Source organism: Pleurodeles waltl, chromosome 7, assembly GCF_031143425.1.
Source record: "Pleurodeles waltl isolate 20211129_DDA chromosome 7, aPleWal1.hap1.20221129, whole genome shotgun sequence".
Classification (NCBI taxonomy): Eukaryota; Metazoa; Chordata; class Amphibia; order Caudata; family Salamandridae; genus Pleurodeles; species Pleurodeles waltl.
Genome location: NC_090446.1, coordinates 864,347,032 through 864,367,631, shown reverse-complemented (window position 1 = coordinate 864,367,631; position 20,600 = coordinate 864,347,032). Strand labels below are relative to the sequence as shown.

At 40.8% G+C, this 20,600-nt stretch overlaps 1 protein-coding gene across 1 annotated transcript in view; it reads right to left on the bottom strand.

The window, feature by feature from the left end:
* Positions 1–17,711: 17,711 nt before the first annotated feature.
* The window catches only part of LOC138245650 (UDP-glucose 6-dehydrogenase-like), a 111,418-nt gene continuing 108,529 nt past the window's right edge, over positions 17,712–20,600 (bottom strand). Inside the window, exons 11-12 of the mRNA XM_069199397.1 lie at positions 20,139–20,249; positions 17,712–19,217 (exon numbers count right to left, since the gene is read on the bottom strand). Of these exons, the coding sequence (XP_069055498.1) occupies positions 19,170–19,217; positions 20,139–20,249 (159 nt within the window). The 3' untranslated portion in view covers positions 17,712–19,169. The remainder of the gene's footprint in view (positions 19,218–20,138; positions 20,250–20,600) is intronic.

Here is a 20,600-nt window from a genome sequence, read left to right as displayed (position 1 = left end):
GCAAGACCTAATGAATGTTAATAAAGTAAAAATAAAAGCTTCATTGTACCTGAAAGAATATAATGTATATAACAAAGATGTAGATGCTGTTGCAGATGGAAGTTTTATGGTGGATGAAATATTACCATCACGTGGACAGATTGAAAAAGTGGATAGAACTAAATCAGAAGAAATATATGAGCACTACAGTATACATCCACTGCATTCAAAAGAAGTAATGGGAAATGCTATTGACCTGTATCAGATTGATCAGCGAAAGGTGCTCCAGTAAGTGTGTGGGAGAAAGGTTTAGAGACTTGCTGTTTTCCGCAACAATTTCCAACTGGATTAGGTGGGCAGTATGATGACCATCCACTGCAAATACCAGCAGCTGAGAACAGGTCAACCAGATTATATTGTGAGGACACTAGATTTTGTCAATGTATTCCATCTGTCATTTGAAAGTGATTTGTCTGGACTTTCATATGCTGTTAACGACATACATAAAACAGGATTTAATCTGCAAAATGTGTCAGCAAAAGACTTTGTTGACAACATTTATGAAAAGGATGAAAACTTGGAATATAATGTGATAAATTTGATGGCATGCTAACGTGGAACCAACAAATATTGGTATTGGAATCATGGAGAACTGAAATGTATGTTGCACAATTCAGGTGCACCTACTTGGTTAGTGACCTTCAGTTGTGCAGAGTATACATGGAATGACTTACTTGACTTTTTGAGAGAAGCCACCTCTAACATTAAGGACCTCAATTTAAAGACACCAGGAGATCTTTGATCTTTGGATCTGGCAAATATTTGTTGGTATTTCAATCACAGATGTCAAGCCATTCTGTCCTTCATCTGTAACAAAAAAATTCACCTCTTGGAGAAGTTAATTATTTCTTTTGACATAAAGGGTACAAAGCAAGAGGTGCTCCTCATAGTCAAATACTGTTATGGATAAAAGATGCTCCAAAATTTGGATCAGACACTGATGACTCTGTACTCTCTTTTATAGAACACTATGAGACGTACCATCCCAAAAGACTATGATGAAAAAGGCTTGAAACAGCAAGTTCTGCGCTTTCATGCACATATATGTGGGAAATACTATCAGCGAAAATACAGAGCTAAAGGAAAGATTTACACAAACTGTTGTTTTGGATTTCTAAGACCTGTAATTTCCAAAGGAAGAGTGAACCTTTTTTATCCGCAGCGAGACATACACTTACTCGAAAATCACCAAAAAACTTATACAACCTGATAAGAACGGAGGCCTCCAAGTATATCAATGACTATAATCCTGTGATTCTCAAATGTGCGATGCCAATATAGATATTCATTTTTTGGCAGACAACCCCATAACTGTTGCTTGTTATGTGACTTCCTACATAACAAAACTAGAGAAGATAGAGATGAAGGAGATGTGGGAGGAGATTTCTGCTGAAATGTCTCTAACCAAGAAATTGTACAGCTTCAGTTTGAAGATACTTTCACACAGAGAAATTGGATCCTATGAGTGATGTGACTGAGTAAGCTGAGCTAGTCTGTACTCAAAGTCAAGAGGAATTGTGTGGTAAGCCTAGGCCTGGCATGCAAGCAAAATATAGTATTAAAGTATTTTGCAGAAATTCAGTACTTTGCAGAGTTTGACCCCGAAAGTTCAGATACTGTCTAAGCAGATTTGTTGGCCACGTACCATCTTAAAAGAAGGCCACATTTTTAAAATGTTTGTCTTTATGAATTAATTCTACACTATAGATATAGAAATAATGTAACAGAAAATGTAGATGAAGGTAAATTTGCAGTAGTTGGTTGGGATGGTTGTTTGATACAACTCATCAAAGGCAGTGGTAACGACAGAAAACGTAGGGGATTATTTACAATTCCCTTGTGCCACAGTAGCATCACTTTTTTGTGACGCTGCTGTGGCGCAAGCAGTCTGCCACACTGCACCACATTTACAAACTGCCACAATAGAACCATTGCGCCAGTTTGTAAAGCCCTGCACCACTTATTCCTGCATCAGGTATAATGTATGCAGGGTGGCCATTCCCACCTCAAAGGCCAACCACAACTGGCACAGTGAAATTTACTACATTTCACTGCACCATTCTGCACCTTCACAGCATCACCTTTTTAATGCCTGCTCATAGGAGGCATTAAAGTGACACTGGGCTTTGTAAAATGGGACCCTCCTCGCACTGCTAGAGTAGATTCAGATTACTGACGCTACTCCAGCATTGCGTCACTTTTGTGCCAACAGATGCACCAGAATTTCTGGTGCATCTGTGGACTATACGCCTTGGAGTGCTGTATCATAAATACAGCACTACAATGGCATCATTATGAAGTCTGGGACTGGGGCAAGAAAACTGGTGCATCAATGCCGATGCACCAGTTTCTAGTAAATGAGGCCCTTAATTGCAAAACTGCTGAAAAAAGAGAGTTTTTCTATTTTGGCACTGTTTAAGCCTTGGTGTTCTGAATCAGAACTACCTGGAGAGTTTGACTGAAACGAAGACTCTCTCAGTGCTGCAAAGGATACAATTGAGTGTTCAGTATTTTCTAACTATTTGAAAATGTTAAATGATGAGACTAAACAGGAAGAAACAATTGCTGCTGTGTTAGAGAAGGACAATTTACAAAGCTAAGGACAGTTTACAATGCAGCCAAAGTTCAGGCCCTCTAAGTGAAGATCCTCTTTGACAGCCAATCATTGTAAATGTGCAGCAATATAGAGGAGGTAAGAGACAGAATTGAGCATGGATTCCTTCATGAAAAGAAACAGTGTACATGCACATCATTTAAGCCAATACTATTGTATGTCAGTTGTCAAGCTGGCACTGGTGAAAGCCTTTTAATACAAGTTCTCACTTCGTTCCTACAGAAGACTACAGAGTGTAATTTGTCATGTGTAGTAACAAGACATGTAGCTATACACAACATTAAAGGAATTATTTTACATCTACCTCTCATGCTGTCTGTGGAACATGACAACAAACTGGAGTACCAAATGTTAACCGGTGTAGCTTTTCATGAAGTCTAAAGAGTACTGAAGTATGCAGTACATGTAGAAAGATGAAACAACGATGCACCCGTACTGGGGGGGGGGCATACAGTTTTGACGCATACCCAGGTTTACTTATTCTTGTAAATCTGGGAATGTGTCAAAACTCATGGGTGTGCGTAGAAACACCCACTGCAATGCCCACGGTATCCTGCATCAGGAAGGCTACCGTGACACACTTTACAGTGATGCACCGGCAGCGCAAGGCACCTGAAAATATGCCTTAAGTGTTGCATCTCAACACTACAATCTGTATTTAAAAACTGAAACTGGATGGACACAATGTAATAAGAGCAACATCAGAATCAAACAAACACTGCATTGTAAGCTACCAAGTTCCACAGAGGATTACAATTACAAAAGTGAAATAGTGCAGTTGTAGTTGATATACTATCAGTATTAATGACATCATACGGCCTACTGAGGGTGATGTCTTTATAAGGTTCTCCATATCCTAGTGTCCTTTCTATCTATAAGTTGTATTGTAGCACTCTTATTAATAAAGAACTTGTTTTAGCATATGTTTGTTTATATTAGTTAAGTAAGTATAGGTAAAACAATTGGTTAAATGATTGTAGAGAGTGCAATGCATAATGTTGCTTATTTACAGTGACATACTGTGCAGTTCTGGGTTTTTCTATAGTCTATATGATTGTATTTCCCTCATTGCTCAAGGATTATTCTTCATATAGTACATCATTTATAGTGTATAAGAACCTGAGAACAAGAGAAAAGTGAAAATTAAATGCTTAAATTTAATGTAAGATTGCATTGCAGCATAAGAAATGTGCACTGTTTTGTTAATAATATGAACTTATGCATTGAAGAAATTAAAAGTTTATTGTGTAATTTTATAAAACATAATACTAACTAATAATTATTTTATTGTTTTTATACAGATCAACGGAACTATTGGAGTAATGTAGTTTACTAATTCATTCTTTCAGTGTTGTTCAGCAATGTTACATTCTCAAGGTACACACTGAGAGACACAGTGCCCCACCCATGTACACACAAATAGAGACACTGACACACCCAGGCACACACTGAAACATGCACTGACTCACCCTGGCACACACTGATGCATACACTGACACAACCTGGCATAGACTGATACAGACACTTGACACACCCAGGCAAACACTAATACATCCGATAACACACCCAGGCACACACTGACACACCCAGGCCCATATGAATGCAGACGCTCACACACCTAGTCAAACATTAGTACATCCAATAACACACCCAAGCACTCACTCTTGCATACATTGAGACACCAAGGCATACACCAGTGCAGACACTGACACACCCAGCCAATCACAAATGCATCCAATAACATGCCCAGGCACACACTGATGCATACACTGACACACCCAGGCACATTACAATGCAGACACTCACACAACCAGCCATCCACTAATGTTGCACAGTCACATCCAGGCACACAATCCTGCATACAGAGAGACATCCATGCATACACTCATACAACCTATCACTCAACCAGGCAGACACTTATACAGAAACTGACATACCCATGCACTCACAACTACAGACACTGACACACCCAGGCACACACTGGTGCAGAAAAAGACATACTCAAACACTAATGTTGTCATTGACACACCCAGACACACACTGATACAGACACTAAACCTCCAATCAACCACTAATGCAGCTGCTAACACACCCAAGCGTACACTTATGCATACACTGAGACACCCAGTCATACAACCTTGCATACTCTGAGATGCCAAGGCATACACCAATGCAGACACTGGCACACCCAGCCATTCACTAATGCATCCAATAACACATACAGGCAACACTGATGCATACACTGACACACCCAGCCAATCACTAATGCATCCAATAACACACCCAGGCACACACTGATACAGACACTGACACACCCAGGCATATATCAATGCAGACACTGATACACAGGCACACACTGATGCAACTAGTATCCACCCAGCCACACACTGATGCACCCACTGAAACATCCAGGCACACACTAATGCATACACTGACACACCCAGGCGCACACTGATGCATACACTAATACACCCAGGAATATAACAGTGCAGACAATGCCGCACCCAGCCAAAAAATAATACAGCCACTGGCACACCCAGGAACACACCAATGCATACACTGAGAGACCCTGGCACATCCATGCAACCTATCAAACAACCAGGCAGACACTTATACAGAAACGGACATATTCATACGCTCTTCATTACAGACACTGACACACCCAGACACACACTGATGCAGACACTGAAACATCCAGTCAAACACAAATGCATCCAATAACACACCCAGGTACACAATCATGCATACACTGAGGCACCCATCCAATCACTAATGCATTCAATAACACACCCAGGCACACAATGAGACATACACTGACACACCCAGGGACATACCAATGCAGACACAGTCACACCCAGCTAAACACAAATGCAGCCACTGACACACCCAGACAGACACTAACACTTTCAAACCACTAATGCAGCTCCTAACACACCCAGACATACACTCATCCATACATTGAGACACTGAGGCATACATTCATGCATACACTGAGACACCCAGGCATACACCAGTGCAGATACTGACACACCCAGCCAATCACTAATCCATCCAATAAAACACCCAGGCACACACTGATGCATACACAGACACACCCAGGCAAATACTAATGCAGACACTGACACACCCAGCCAAACACTAATGCTGACACACCCAGGCACACACTCCTGCATACACTGACATACCCAGGCAAATACCAATGCAGCCATAGACACACCCAGGCACACACTCATGTGAACACTGAGACACCCTGGAATACAATCATATAACCTATCACACAAACTGGCAGACACTGATACAGAAACTGACATACCCATACATTCACCACTACAGACACTGACACCCCCAGGCACACACTGATGCAGAATCTGACATACCCAGTCAAACACTAATGCATCTAATAACACACCTAAGCACATACTCATGAATATACTGATACCCAGGGATACACCAATGCAGACACTGACACTAACATTTCCAAACAACCACCATGCAGCTACTAATACATCCAGGCATTCACTCATCCATACACTAAGACATCCACTGAGACACCCAGGCATACACCAGTGCAGATACTGAGACCCCAGCCAATCACTAATGCATCCAATAAAAAACACCCAAGCACACACCAACACATATACTGACACACCGAGGCATATACCAATGCAGCCACTGGCACACACTCATGCTTACACTGAGAGAGCCAGGCATACACTTATACAACCTATCACACAACCGTCAAGACACTGATACAGAAACTGACATACCCATACACTCACCACAAAAGACACTGACACACCCAGGCAAACACTGATGCAGACACTGACACATCCAGTCAAACACTAATGCATCCAATAACACACCCAGGCACGCGCTAATGCACACAGTGAGAAACCCAGCAATACATCAGCACGGACACTGACACACCCACCCAATCATTAATGCACCCAAGAACACACCCAGGCACACACTTACACGTACACTGACACACTTAGGCACATACCAATGCAGAATCACCTTTAGCCAAACACTAATGCTGCCACTGAAACGCAGAGGCACACGCCTGCATACACTCATACAACCTATCACATAACCAGGCAGACACAGATACAGAAACTGACATACCCATACACACACCACTACAGATACTGACACACCCAAGAACACACTCATACATCCACTGACACCCCCAGTCACACACCTATAATATATATATATATATATATATATATATATATATATTACCATTCAAACACAGACTTAGCTTTTTTGAATGGATGGAGTGGTTCTAAACTGTTTTTTTTCATATTTTTGAAAACTTTTTGTTGTATTTTTAAGTACCTGAAAAAGCAAGGTACAAAACAATACAACAACATGAATAACAAAAAAAAATAGACTCCAAAACTCAAAAACATGTATAATGAACTTGGATGCAAAGAACAAACAAAAATTATTTGACACCTATGGATGCTAAGTGCATCCAGACATTGTGCCACTGAAATAATGCTGAAATCCAGTGGCATGTGACACTTTAAACGGTGGGCTGCCATATGTGCTAAGTTACTACAGACACCTGGAACTGTTATAGTGTCTGAGGTGGAGGGTGCAGGCAAAGGTGCAGATGATGTCGATGGTCCGGCACCAGCTGTCGTCTCACAAACTATCATGGTATATGTTCACTCATTGACTGTTTTCAAATGCTTCCACGTGGAACTGGTTTCATTTGAGTATTTTTTGCGGGTGCCTCAAGGCAGTTGGTTCCCACAGATGCTGCAACACATAAATCATGCTGTCACTTTTTTTTGCTGATACAATGGTAAAATACCTGCAAACCTCCCTTTCTTTCTTAGGAGGAGGCATCTCTAGATCTTATTCTTCCAGTATAACCATAGGATCCTCAGACTCGTTGGAGGGTATTTCAGCTGCCATTTTTTAGAAAATAATCCTCTTCACTGGAGCAGAAAAAGGTTAGATGGAGATTTTCCTGTTTTCTTTTCTGCAGAGATGAAACTGTAGAAGCAGATTTTGGGTGTGGTTTATTTGAAATGTGGGTGTGCTCCTTATGTGGCCAATGAGAAGGGAAGGTTTGGGATTTTCATCATGCAAATCACGGATTAGCCCAAAGATTTGTGGATTTGCGAAACACGTAAATCAAGTAAGTATCGTCAAAATCAGGTATATGGTGCCACATATATATTTTTAAATATGTTCACACTAATGTCATTAATAAAATTAAAGGGTCATGTACACTTCAAAGATTTTTTTTAATTTTGGGAAAATCCGATTTTGCTGATTCGTTCTGAATACATGATCAGAATTAGAAACCATAGGGTACTTGTAGTCCTGCCTTTCTTTTCAGAGCCACAGGGGATCTGTGGCCACCCCCAAAAAATCAAAAAATGAAATAAATCTTGTTTACATAATTTTACAAAATCATTGCATATTTTTCTTTGATAACATTTGTGATTTTTAATTTTTAAAACTATAAAAAATGTATTGATTTAAATAAAATTTGCAACTTAAAAATTAAACAAAAAATTACATGAAGATTCAAAATGAAATTGCGATACACTTTGAAATATTAACTAACTAGACATTTTCTAAAACAAAAACAGCCATTAGACAAACATACAACTTTGTAAAAAAAGAAACATAAATCAATAAAAAATAACTGAATAAACTAAAGGGCATAGGCATGTTATAATTAATAAAACATTTTTTTTAAAAACTGACATTGACTGAGAAAAGCAAAGGTTACACGGATGTTATAGTTACGAAAATCTTAGGAATGCACTGAAAAAAACAAAGGTTTCCAGGATGTTAAACAGAAACAGAATTTTAAAAACCCTAGAAACTCACTGAAAAAAAGGTTATAGTTAGGTTCACATTTCAAACGTGCGAAACCATAGCAATTCAGCAGTATAGTTACTTCACCTAACTATAACTTACACCCCCACAATGCCCTGCTTATGACCCCCCTCCCCAGGTCTGAACGCAGCCCTGGGACGCCATCCCTCAGGGCCCAGCCCTGTGAGCTGTTTGCCCCTCCCAAGGGCACCCAGTCACAATGATGGGGACTTTAGGGGGGAGCCTGAAGGCCCCCACAGTCCCAGCTGGCTCTCCACCTCCTGTGGGTGCCACCATTGCTGTCACAGAGAGGGATCTGCTTAACAGCTCCCTCTCAGTGAGAGCAGCTTCTGAGAAAACTCCGCTCCAATGAAGGGAGAGCTGTTTGACAGCTCTCTCTTCATCGGACCAGAGTGTTTGATCTGATTTAGCGGCAGCTTCAAAGCTGCTGCCAAGTCACAGCAAACCGCTAGGTCCGAGAGATGGGCAACCAGGGTTATAGCAGGAGGCCAATAAGGGTGGCAGTCCACAAGGGCATCATTGGCTCCTTCAGTGGGGCTGTGCGGCCCCTCTCCAACGAATAGCCCCAGGGAGGTGGCGGTCCCTGGGCCGTGGGGGTCCGCTAAGGACCCCCTTTCTATTTTTTACACTTTGCCTGAGGGAAGTGGTGGTCCACAGGGCTGCAGGGGCGGGGCACACGCCCCCGCTCATCATTGCAGGATCGCCCTGAGGAGGTGGTAGTCCCTGGGGCTGCTAGGGACTCCCCCAGCATAAAAATTACAATGCCGCCGGGATCTGGTCCAGCCGGGGGCTTATTAAAAAACAAGCGCAGTAGCCCATGCTTATTTTTTATTTTTTTTATTTTTATTTTCGGCGGATCCACCTCAACGTCCACCTAATATTTACAAAAAAATGCTTTTTTTGCCCCGGGAGTCCCTCTGGGACCTCACCATCAGAGCTAAGGGGTCAATGTGTCTGTACCCTGACCCCTTTTCTTATTTTTGACATTTTTTGGGGGGGGCTCGGCTGAAGCTAAGTCCAAGTCTCTTCTTTTAGACAGTACCAGCAGTGAGACCAGCCCCCTTCTTTTCTACAGTGCAACAAACCCACACCATAGACTTCCAACTCAGCATTCTCTCCTCCAACCAAAGCTCTCCTCTTTCAGACTTCTATTTGGCTGCTGTTAGGTGAGCACAAACTAACCTGCTTCATGAACTCAGCACCTGTAACTTTAGTTCAAACTATTAGATTGATTTTTTAACTATATCAAGAGGTCATACAAAAACAACAGGAAAAAGTCATTCATATTAGAATATATCTGAAACAATAGTAAGGAGAGTGCTTTTCCATACTAGCATTGTATATAACCCATAAAACAGGAAAATGTATGACAAAAACAAATATAGGGATACGTATGGGATTTTATCCAATACAATCCTGTTTAATGTAATAAATTAGATATTATAAAGAAAATCACCCAAAGTCTTCCAAATGAATGATGTGATAGAGAGTGCCTTCCTATTCCTATTAAAAAATGAATTTCCATTTCTCAGATATACTATCCAATTCCACCAGGCAGTTAAAGATATCTGTATCACAGATTTCCATTCATAATAATAGATTTGATAGAAGAAGAAATAAGTAAATCAAACAGTATAGCATTAATATACAAAAGTGGAAATGTAATAAGTAAAGATTTACAGATACAAATTTCATATGTATTGGGATGATTAATATAAAAAGGATGAGAAATTTTACACCAGACATCAGAGCAAACTTTTCTAATAACTGGACATCCAAATGGCATATGTTTCAATGATCCTAGTTCAGTTTTTACAATTCCAGAAATCAGGTTTATCAGTTAGTTTTACATTATGTAACTTAACAGGTCCAATAACAATTATTCAATATGTAAGAATGTGTCTGAATATAGAGAATGGAAAGCAGTTTGAAATATTATTTAACTAGATTTTTTCCGCATTTGCATAGAATAGTTAGTATTTAAATATGTTTTAGACAGTGGTTCCCAACATTTTGACTTCTGTGGACCCCACATTATCATTACTGGGGACCCCAGATCACGGATTGGGAACCACTGTTTTAGAAGATAATATGAGCAGAGAGACTGTGCATATTGTTAGAAACTGGGTCTCTAGCTGGGTAATGGCATGCACCCTGTCCAAGTGGGGACCACAGTCCTATTCAGGGTAAGTCAGTTAAACTCCCTAAATTAACCTGTGCTCACCCTCTGGTAGCTTGGCATGGAGCAGTAAGGCTTAACTTGAGAGGCAATGCATAAGGTATTTGTGCAACTCTCTCTCCAACACACACACAAATTAACACAATGAAAACACCACAAAAGACCAAACAGGTTTAGAAAAATACAGAATATTTATTGGAGTAAAACAAGATCAAAATGAAAAAAAGTCCAACCAGTAGAAGTCGAGATATTAATTTTTAACTATTAAACTAAAAATAGTGCTTAGAATTCACCAGTGGTCAGAAGGTTTTTTGAGGTCGTGAGGGACCGGTGCAAATCCAAAAGTTCAGGCAGACCCCGATGGAGGTTAGGCCTGCTACAGAACCCACACAGGGTCTGCTGAAAAAGTACCTTTGAAGGAGCAAAGCATTGAAGTTGAGGGCACAATGCCTTGGTTCCGATTTGTGCAATTGGTGTGATGCATCGGTTCCAACAGTGCAGTTGTGACAATTTTGCAGAATTCAGCCACAGAACCCACTTCTGTGGCCCAGGACTGAGGGGGCAACTCAGGCAAGGGTAGGACACGAGAATGGTAGAGTCCAGACGCACTAGGAAAGTTGCAGGCAGTATTTGATGTCATTGAGACTACAGAAGAACAGGGGGAAAGCCAGCAAAACCTTGGAGGTCCTCTGGGTTCATCAAGTTGGGTCCAGTTCTTGTCCTCAGAAGGGCAGAGATCAGCAGGCAGCAAAGCAAATCAGAGAAGCAGTTCCTTGGAACAGTCAGTCCCTGTAAAGTGGCAATCCTCACAGCAAAGCAGTCTTTACTCCAGCAGAGATCTTCCCAGGTCCAGTAGTGTACGGAAGTGGTAGGTCAGAGCCCCACTACTTATACCCAAATGTGCCTTTGAAGTAGGGATGACTTCAAAGCAGCTCCTTAAATTGAGCAGGTCCCCCTTTCATCCCAACCCAGATGATCAGTAGGGGGTAATCAGCCCTTTGTGTGTGGATCAGCACTTCCATATTAAAGTGTAAGTATTATCTCCCCTCCACCCTTCCAGCCCGGGAAGGTCCACCAGAATGCAGATGAATGCAGATGAGTTCTTTGTCACACCCACCCTTCCTGTTTTGTAGCTGGCTAGAGGGAATGCACAAAGTGTAGCTGTCACCTAGACCAGATGTGTTTTTAGGGACAGGCTGCAAGTCACACAGAGCAGTAAGAGTAGAGAAATGCCCACTTTGTACAAGTGTCATTTTTAAAATAGTAATGTTAAATCCAACTTTACCAGTAAAGAAGATTTATCATTACCATTCCAATGATATGAAACATGATGTAGCTACTCCTTTCTTATCAGGAATTACAGCTGAAAATTATATTAAGGAATTCCCAATGCTGGCCTATCAGAGGACTAGGCCTCACAGTAATGAAACATGACTATGGGAGTTTTTCATTACAAGAACATGTAAAACTTAAAAGTGCATGTCCTGCCTTTTATGTACATGGCACCCTGGCCAATGGGCTAGCTAAGGCCTACCTTAGCGGTGACGTATATGTAATAAAGGGGAATATAAGGCTTGGCGATTGAAATGCCAAGTTGAAGTGGCAGTGAAACTGCACACACAGGCCCCGCAATAGCAGGCCTGAGACATGTTTGAAAGGCTACTGTTTGGGTGGCACAATCAGTGCTGCAGGCCCACTAGTAACATTCAATTTACAGGCCCTGGGTGGGCGATATATCCCTTTACAAGGGGCTTAAAAGTAAATTAAATAAGCCAATTGTGTATAAACCAATGTACCATGTTTTAGGGGAGAAGCACATGCACTTTAGCATTGGTCAGCAGTGGTAAAGTGAAATAATACTGTGGCAAATATCTGAAATATAAATTATACCAGCATCAATCCATTTCTCCTAACAGGAAATCTGATTATTCAGCGTAATCAAAGTATTACTCCATAAAGATATCTTCTTAGAAAATATAATTCTATGATTAAATGTGTCATCCAAACTTAATATAGTATTGTTACTGATGATCGCAGATACCGTAGCAGGATAGTTTTGTTTTGCAGCATTTGGCCTTGACGCCCTGACATTCAGGAAGACTACAAACTGAAGATTCACTTTGTGCGCCTTGAAAAAGCCCCAGCAGTTCCCAGCATAAGGGGGGAAACACATGTTGGCTGTAAATCATATGTGACTCCATGCATCAAACCTGATGATCATATGAATAATAAAATACCATACCTTTCAGAATTACTCTTGGATGTAATGTCTAATTTCTATTTTTGAATTTTTGAATATTATAATATAAGGGTATAACCTATTTCTCTACTATCTTTTCAGTATTTTTAGTTGTATTGGGGATTGGAGAATAAATCTTTGCAGTTTTTAAGATCCATTGTAAGTATGGCTGGCAAAAGAAATGGCACTACAATATTTCTCTCAAGTAAAACCCATGAAGGTGTTAAGTGGGGCTCCAGAATAGAACAAGCATTTGCAATGCAACGGGTCTCGCGTTTGCTCATGTTAGAGCTGATCGCGTTGTAAACTCCTAACCCGACTTTTCATCTATTGGCAAAAGTGCTTTTATGTACCTAACCCGAAAAATTGAAATTAACTGTGTAAAACGCTCGACTTCTGCCAAGCGAAATTGTGCTAGGAAAACAGAGAAAAAGTAGTCCACGATCCGACAGAAAACAGCGAGCCTCGCATGTTTTCTGTACTTGGTCGCTGCGCTCGAGGAGGGCTAACCACCGGAAAAGGTATGACGTGGGCATGCCTTCGACTAATGAAAGCAAGCAGATTTTACTAGGCAAGCCCACGAACCAATCAAACACACTGACGTGACGTCGACAGGGCTCCGAGCCCTTTTCTAATAACTAAAGCGTCTCGCTGCGTTACGCATGCGTGAGCGCATGCAACACAGGCTCGACCCTAAAAACAAGAGACCCTTTGCACAGTTAAAAAGAGAAAATGATATTTCTTAAAATCTGGAAAACCAAAACGCTATTCCATTTTTGCAGTGTGTAAATACCTATATTTAATTCATGGTGTCTTATTGTTCCATCTGATTTAGCAAGGAGTTTTTGAATATTAGTAAGAAAGAAAAAGGAAAAGTAACAGGCAACAATGATAATAGCCATAACACTTGTGGAGCTATTAGCATATTAATCACCTCAATTTTCCTCCACCATAAAACACTGAGGGAAGACCATTTGTCTAGTTTTTAAGAAATGTTAGCTAACAGCTTTTTGCAATTTAAATCAACTGTATATTTTATCATATTTTAAAAAATAACAAGATACTTAAGGCCAGTAGTATTCCAGAAAATATCTGTGCTATGTAAATATCTGCAGTACAAAACATGTTTAAAGGAAAAAAGTCGGTTTTATAAATGTTTTAAGTATATGCCCCTACTAATGAATAATTATCAAAATATCCAATATCACGGGAATAATATGTGCAGGCTCCTTAACATATAAAAATACAGTGTCTGCATACACAGAGACTTTAAGAAATGTATAATTGATGGTAATGTGCAGTCGATTTTTCTAAAAGTACATATAAAAGTTAATAAGTGTTCAATGACTAATATAACAAAATAAGGGGGTAAAGGACACCCCTGCCTACTGCCTCGAAACAGATGAAAAGAGGAAGAAGTAACGCCATTAACAAAAATGGTTTCTGTGGGTGAACAAATCAACGCTTTAACCACTGAGATAAATGTACCTCCAACAACAGAATATTTGGAGAGTTCTAAATAAAAACTGCCAGTTTACCTTATCAAAGGCTTTTTCAGCATCTTAAGCTAATAAGCCTATGCAACGTTTACATATCTTTCTTTCTTTCTAGGAGATAGTGTGGCATAGTAATCTTGTATTGTCTGAGGATAGTGTACCTTTCAGGAAGGCAAACTGATCAGAGTGAATAATATGGTCTAGAAATGAAGAATGTCTAGTTGCCAAACTTTTAGCATAAGTTTTACTATCCTGATTAATGAGTGAGATGGGGGCGATAATTAGAGATCCATGTAGGATCTTTATCTGGTTTAGGAAGAACAATATTTGTTGCTTCCTTAAAAGATCTGTCTATAGGAACTTTATGCATGAATTTCTGAAACATTGATAATAGGAAAGGTCAAAGTTGATTTGTTAAGGCTTACTAAAATTCTGTTGGAATTCCGACAGGATCTGATTATTTTTTGCCATTAAGAGATCGAATCGCAGTGTAAACCTTTTCCTTAGTTAAAGGAGAATCAAGGCGACTTCTGTCAGAGTGTGACAAGGATGTTTCTAATATGAAATTTTGACTATTTTGAGGTTTACTATAAAGGTGTTTATAAAATGAAACTGTGTAGCTATGTCCATGTTGGAAGGAAGTAAACACCCTTCTATACTTCGTGTATCATGTTTTTATCCTTTTTGACTCCTAAAGTAATTAGCAAAAGTGCAGCTTAATGTGTTTGCAGTGAATTGGAAACTGACATTTTGTTTGCAAATAAAAAGCCCTACCCTTCTACTAAGTAAAGTATTAATATACATTCTGTACGTTTTGTAATTGAGTTTCAACTCAAATATCTGAGGATGATGGAAATAACTTTTCCTTTTTTGGAAATTTGTTGTTAAAAACTATTAAGCTTTAAGCTGACTATTTTGGTCCCATGTACAATGAACCTTAAAAGCACCCCAATGAGTACTGTGAGAAGTATCCTCTGGTTATTATGTAAGAATTCTGAAATAACATAACAATGTATTTCTACTGGCATCAGATAATACAATATCAGCATTCATTCTCCATAGAGGCATATGTTTGGAAATATCCTTGAGAGTTAAAGAAAATAAGATTAAGGAATGGCCTGAAACTGTTTTGGGTTCCTATGGAGGATTCGACATTCAAAATTGAGTGGCATAGCTTCCTAGAGGAATGTAAATAGTCTACATGGGAATATGTAGATTGTGCATTAGAATAAAAACCAAAATGTTTACTAGTGGGATGATTGAGTCTCCAATGAACTTGGTATTAGACATGAATGGTTTAAGTAGGGCATATGACATTGGCAGATGAAATGTAACTGCCAAAATTGTATCTAAAATGGGGTCAGAAATCATGGTAAAATCTCCTCCTAAAATAAGAGGTCTATTTCCAATAAGAAACATTTCTGAAGAAACTGATATCCGAAAATTAGGATCATCTTGTGTAGGAGCATAAGTGTTAAAGAAAGGTATGGGGTATTTGTTGATTAATCAGAATTATGTTTGGAATTTAAAATGGTATTTTGTAACTTCTGCGAGAAAGGTATAGTCATTGTTATGTCCCAGTGCAGGTGATGAAACTATTTAACAACCCGCAATTTTGTCATAAAGGCAAGAATATTATCATCAATGTGAGTTTCTAGGAGGAAACATATCTACTTTCCATTAAAGTAACTGGTCTAATATTTCCCTTCTCATTACTGGATGACAAAGGCTTTTAAAATGTAAAGAGGCAATATCTAAAGTATAGTTATGTGCCACAGTGAAAAGAAGGCGGCAGAAAGGAGAGAAAATAAATTAGAACACCAGAACAGAATAGAAGTATAGAATAGAAGAAGTAACCAATATACAATAACAAACAAAACAGACAAAACAGACAAGAAGAACAAAAAAAGTTATAGAAAAAACTCATTGAATCATTGGGACAGCAAAGGCAATATCCAAGTTGGAGTTAAAGCACCATGGTATCTGCTCAAGTAAAGGAAAAATGTTATAAATGCCATATAGCTGAACCTCGTGTGTCAAGTACAGAAGCTTAAGAGTCCACTGCAACTGGAGCATGATAATCCAAACAAGACACCAAATCCTCAGGTGAAGAGAAAAAGCTTGGCTATATAATTTTTCTATATTCTGATTTCTATTTTTCAAACCTAACAGTATCTGCTTCATAGGTACAATGTATTTAACCTGAAACGCCAACTGCACAAATAAGCTTTATTCTCACAACTCTTAATCTCATTATCAAATACATTTATTGTTAAAACTGCTAAGTCTCTTTGAATACGTTTAATTTCAGAGCAAATCGCATCAGTGTTGTTACAAATGGCTTGAACTTCTTTTGGAATGTTTGCCATTGCCTTTTCTTGTGATTCAATCATTTTAGACTTAGCAGGAGGTGGTGAAGTAGATGCTTCCTTTTATTAGAAATATGTAACCGAAATTAAATTTCTGAATTGGATATAATTGAACCTTCTTTGGAGAGTCAATTGTTAAGTTGGAGATTAAATGTGTTCTTTTCATATAGCATGAACTGGACCCACGGTATTGGAGCACTTTACATGAGCACCAATTACATTACACAAGGACACATTAATTTTTTATAGGCACTGTCGGAACCAGTTTCTAGCCTCAACATCAGCAGAACATGCTGTGATTCTAGGCAAATCACTTACGCCCTCATTATGTCCCTGGCGGTCTTCTGACCACCAGGGTTAATGTGGCGGTATTACCGCCAACAGGCTGGCGGTACATACCGCCACATTACGAGATTGGTGGGTTGACTGCAGCCAATCTGCCAGTTCTCCACTGATATCGCCTTGGCGGTATGAGCCATCGAGTCGGAGATGTCTATCTCCAGCCCGGAGGCCAACATAGTACCGCCCATGGCATTAAAAGCCGGCCTACCCCCATGGTTTTCATGGTGTTAGCAATGCCACTAAAACCATGGCAGTAGGCCCTACCAGTGACAGGGAATTCCTTCCTTGTCACCAGTAGGCAGCTCCAAACCCCACTCCATCCAAACTCACCCCCCACCCACCCGATACACAAACTACCCCCACCCCCTTTCGATCCACTCACTCACCCCCCACCCCCTCTGATCCACTCACTCACCCCCAACCCCCCTCCGATCCACTTACTTACTCCCCAACCCCATACACGCACTCCCGAAGACACGCACACACCACACAACTAACCCCACCTCCCACAGCCACACATGCACACATCACCACCCTCCCCCCACCCTCACTACAGTCACAGCGCCCCTCAACCCAACAACCCCCCTCCCCGCATACACGCACACAGACACCCACATGCACCAGGCATACACCCATTCACTTACACTGGCATACACGCATTCATACAAACACTAGCATACATGCATTCATACACAAACTGGCATACACGCATTTATACACACACTGGCATACACGCATTCATACATGCATACTTCCAGACACACTCACACACATTCTTACACACAATCACACTGACATGCAGACACGCACTCACTTCCCCATTCTTACACGCATTCACTCACGCACATACAGCCATGCAAACAACACAACACACACACTCACACATTCATGCACACACTCAGACACACACACAACACCCCGCCCTCCCAGCCCCTCCCCTGTCGGGCACCCGACTTACCTTATCCGGCGAGGAGGTCGTCCGACAGGGAACGGGAAGCGGCACTGCTACCACCACCAGCTCCCCGCTAGCAGAACACCGCCAGGCCATATTACTGGTCATAACACGGCTGGCGACATTCTACTAGCGTGACGGTGCTGGTGTTAGCAGCGCCAGGTTACCACCTTCTGCCACTATGAACATGAAATTATAAGAGACCTTCTGAGATACCATTGCCACCCATATGGTCATGCTGTCAATACCTCAACTCAGAACAATCCTGCTTCCTTGTAAGGCTACCAGTCTTTTTAATGAAAGAACATTAACACTTCTCAGAGGGAAATAGGGACTTTGGGGCAGCAGATCTAAATTTAGGTTTTGTCCATTTGAAGCAGTGGCAAGGGCCTGTGAGTAGAGTGGAAGCAGAAAAAGGGCAGACAGGACTGACATGGTGCCCCTTAATTGTTGTTTCTTTTGCTGAGAGACATACTGCATTTATATGTATGGAGGTAGTTTAGCCTTACTGCGCTGAAGACCTTTAGGCCCATATTTATACTTTTTTTGCGCCGCATTTGTATTTTGTAAGTTTGTGCCACGTTTGCGTCAAAAAGCGGCGCAAATGTGGCGCAAAAAAGTATAAATATGGGCCTTCGTTTTTTTGGTCTCTGTCCATTACATCATCACATCTATTTCGTGAAAATAGAAAGATGGGAGCTTGAAATATTTACTACATTCGAGGGAGGTCTTTCATAGTGTGATTAAATCCGGGCACCCCTTCCTTTGCAAAGTGCGAGGATGAGTTCAAGCTAAAAACAAAATGACTGAATGTCAAGTTCTTAATGTGTGAGCTGGGTGATGAGGAAAGCGTGTAGTCCAAGAGTTAATACCGACTCTTCCCTTGAAGCATTTAGTCAACTGATGTAATATGCGATTTGCTTTCTGTCGTCTTCAGCAGTAACTTTAATCTCTTGTCATGGCATAAGAGCATCCTGTAGAAAAATCTTCACAGAGTGCTGCCGGGAGGTGCTTACATTTTCACCTTCCCAGAATGTTGTGCCTGCGGTTGCTGCTTCGAAATGTATTTGTTCACTGAAACATTCTGCTCTTGTTTACTTTCTTTCCGATAGTCTCCACCTGCATAAAAGAAGACGAGAGATGGTTACAATGCCCCTAGCGCAACCTTGTGCTCAGGAACAAATTTGTTTTTACACTGCACCATTGGTAAGTTGATTCCTTGCTTAGAGGTGGGCTGTGATTCCGACCAAACCCTGTTCCAACCCTAGCATGCTTGCAGGTGCATCTGTGTCCTGACATCAATACTCCTGATGCATCCACAGGATAGTTTGCCAATACTATCAAATAGCGTGACACCTCCATATTTTGCACATTAAAGTGCCTATATAAATCGATTCTTGCAACCTATGGGTACACTTTCACTCCACTCCTGGAATCAACCTCTTCAAATAATTTCTTCCTGTGAATCCAACTTGTACTCCAACTTTCATCCCTTGGTTCCAACTTCTTCCTATCATTTGAATGAATGAACGAATGAGGTGATTTATAAAGAGCGTGACTACTCAAAGAGTGTCTGGGCGCAGAGAGCATCATTTAGTCTCCTGGACCCAACCTCTTCCTAACCTTTTATTGCCCGACTCAAGCCTCTTCCTGTTCTTTCGTCTCCTGTCTCCAGCCTCTCCCTGTTTGTTTATCCCCTGGCTCAAACTTCTCTCGCTTTTCATCCCCTGGATTCAACGTCTTCCTGTCCTTTCAGCCCCTAAATCCAACATCTCTCTGTCCTTTCAGTCCCTGGCTCCAACCTGCCCGTACCCTTTCCTGACGGCTCTCACTTCCCTGTCCTTTCATATCCTGCTTCGAACTCTTCCTATCCTTTCACCCCCTGGCTCAACCCGCCCCTTTCCCTTTCATTTCCTGGCTCCAACGTCTCTTTTCTACCCTTTCATACCCAGGCCTCAAATGCCCCCTGTCCCAACGTCCTCGTACCTTTCCACCCTATCTCTCCCGTGTAATTTCCAATTACAGAAAAGTTGAACTTGCCTGAAAGCCTAGGTGCTGAAGGTGATGATGTACACTGTCCAGGATTCGCCTCCCGTCAAAGATGAAAGCTGGCTTCAACATTGCACTATAGATCCTGCCATAGTCCAGTTCCTAGAGATAAATCATAGCGTGGAACAAACACAAAAGATACACTAAAATGCATCAAGGCAGTTACAAACAGCTTCTACTCAATCCATTTGTTATCGCGTGGATTTTTGGGCGCAGACTCAACTGCTTTGGCGAAAATTTCAGTTATTCTGGAACTGGCTTCGGTCTAATTATGCCTGGTAACTTTAGCTGATTATTATATTTTATCAGTAGAGATTCATTTGTTCATTCCAACCAGACCATGCAGTCCGCTTTAAGGATCCCACAGAATGCAACTGAAGGCAGAGAAAACTGCTGTTTTTAAAAAAAAACAAAATCGATGTTTATTACCCTGTATGCTATAAAACTATGCAT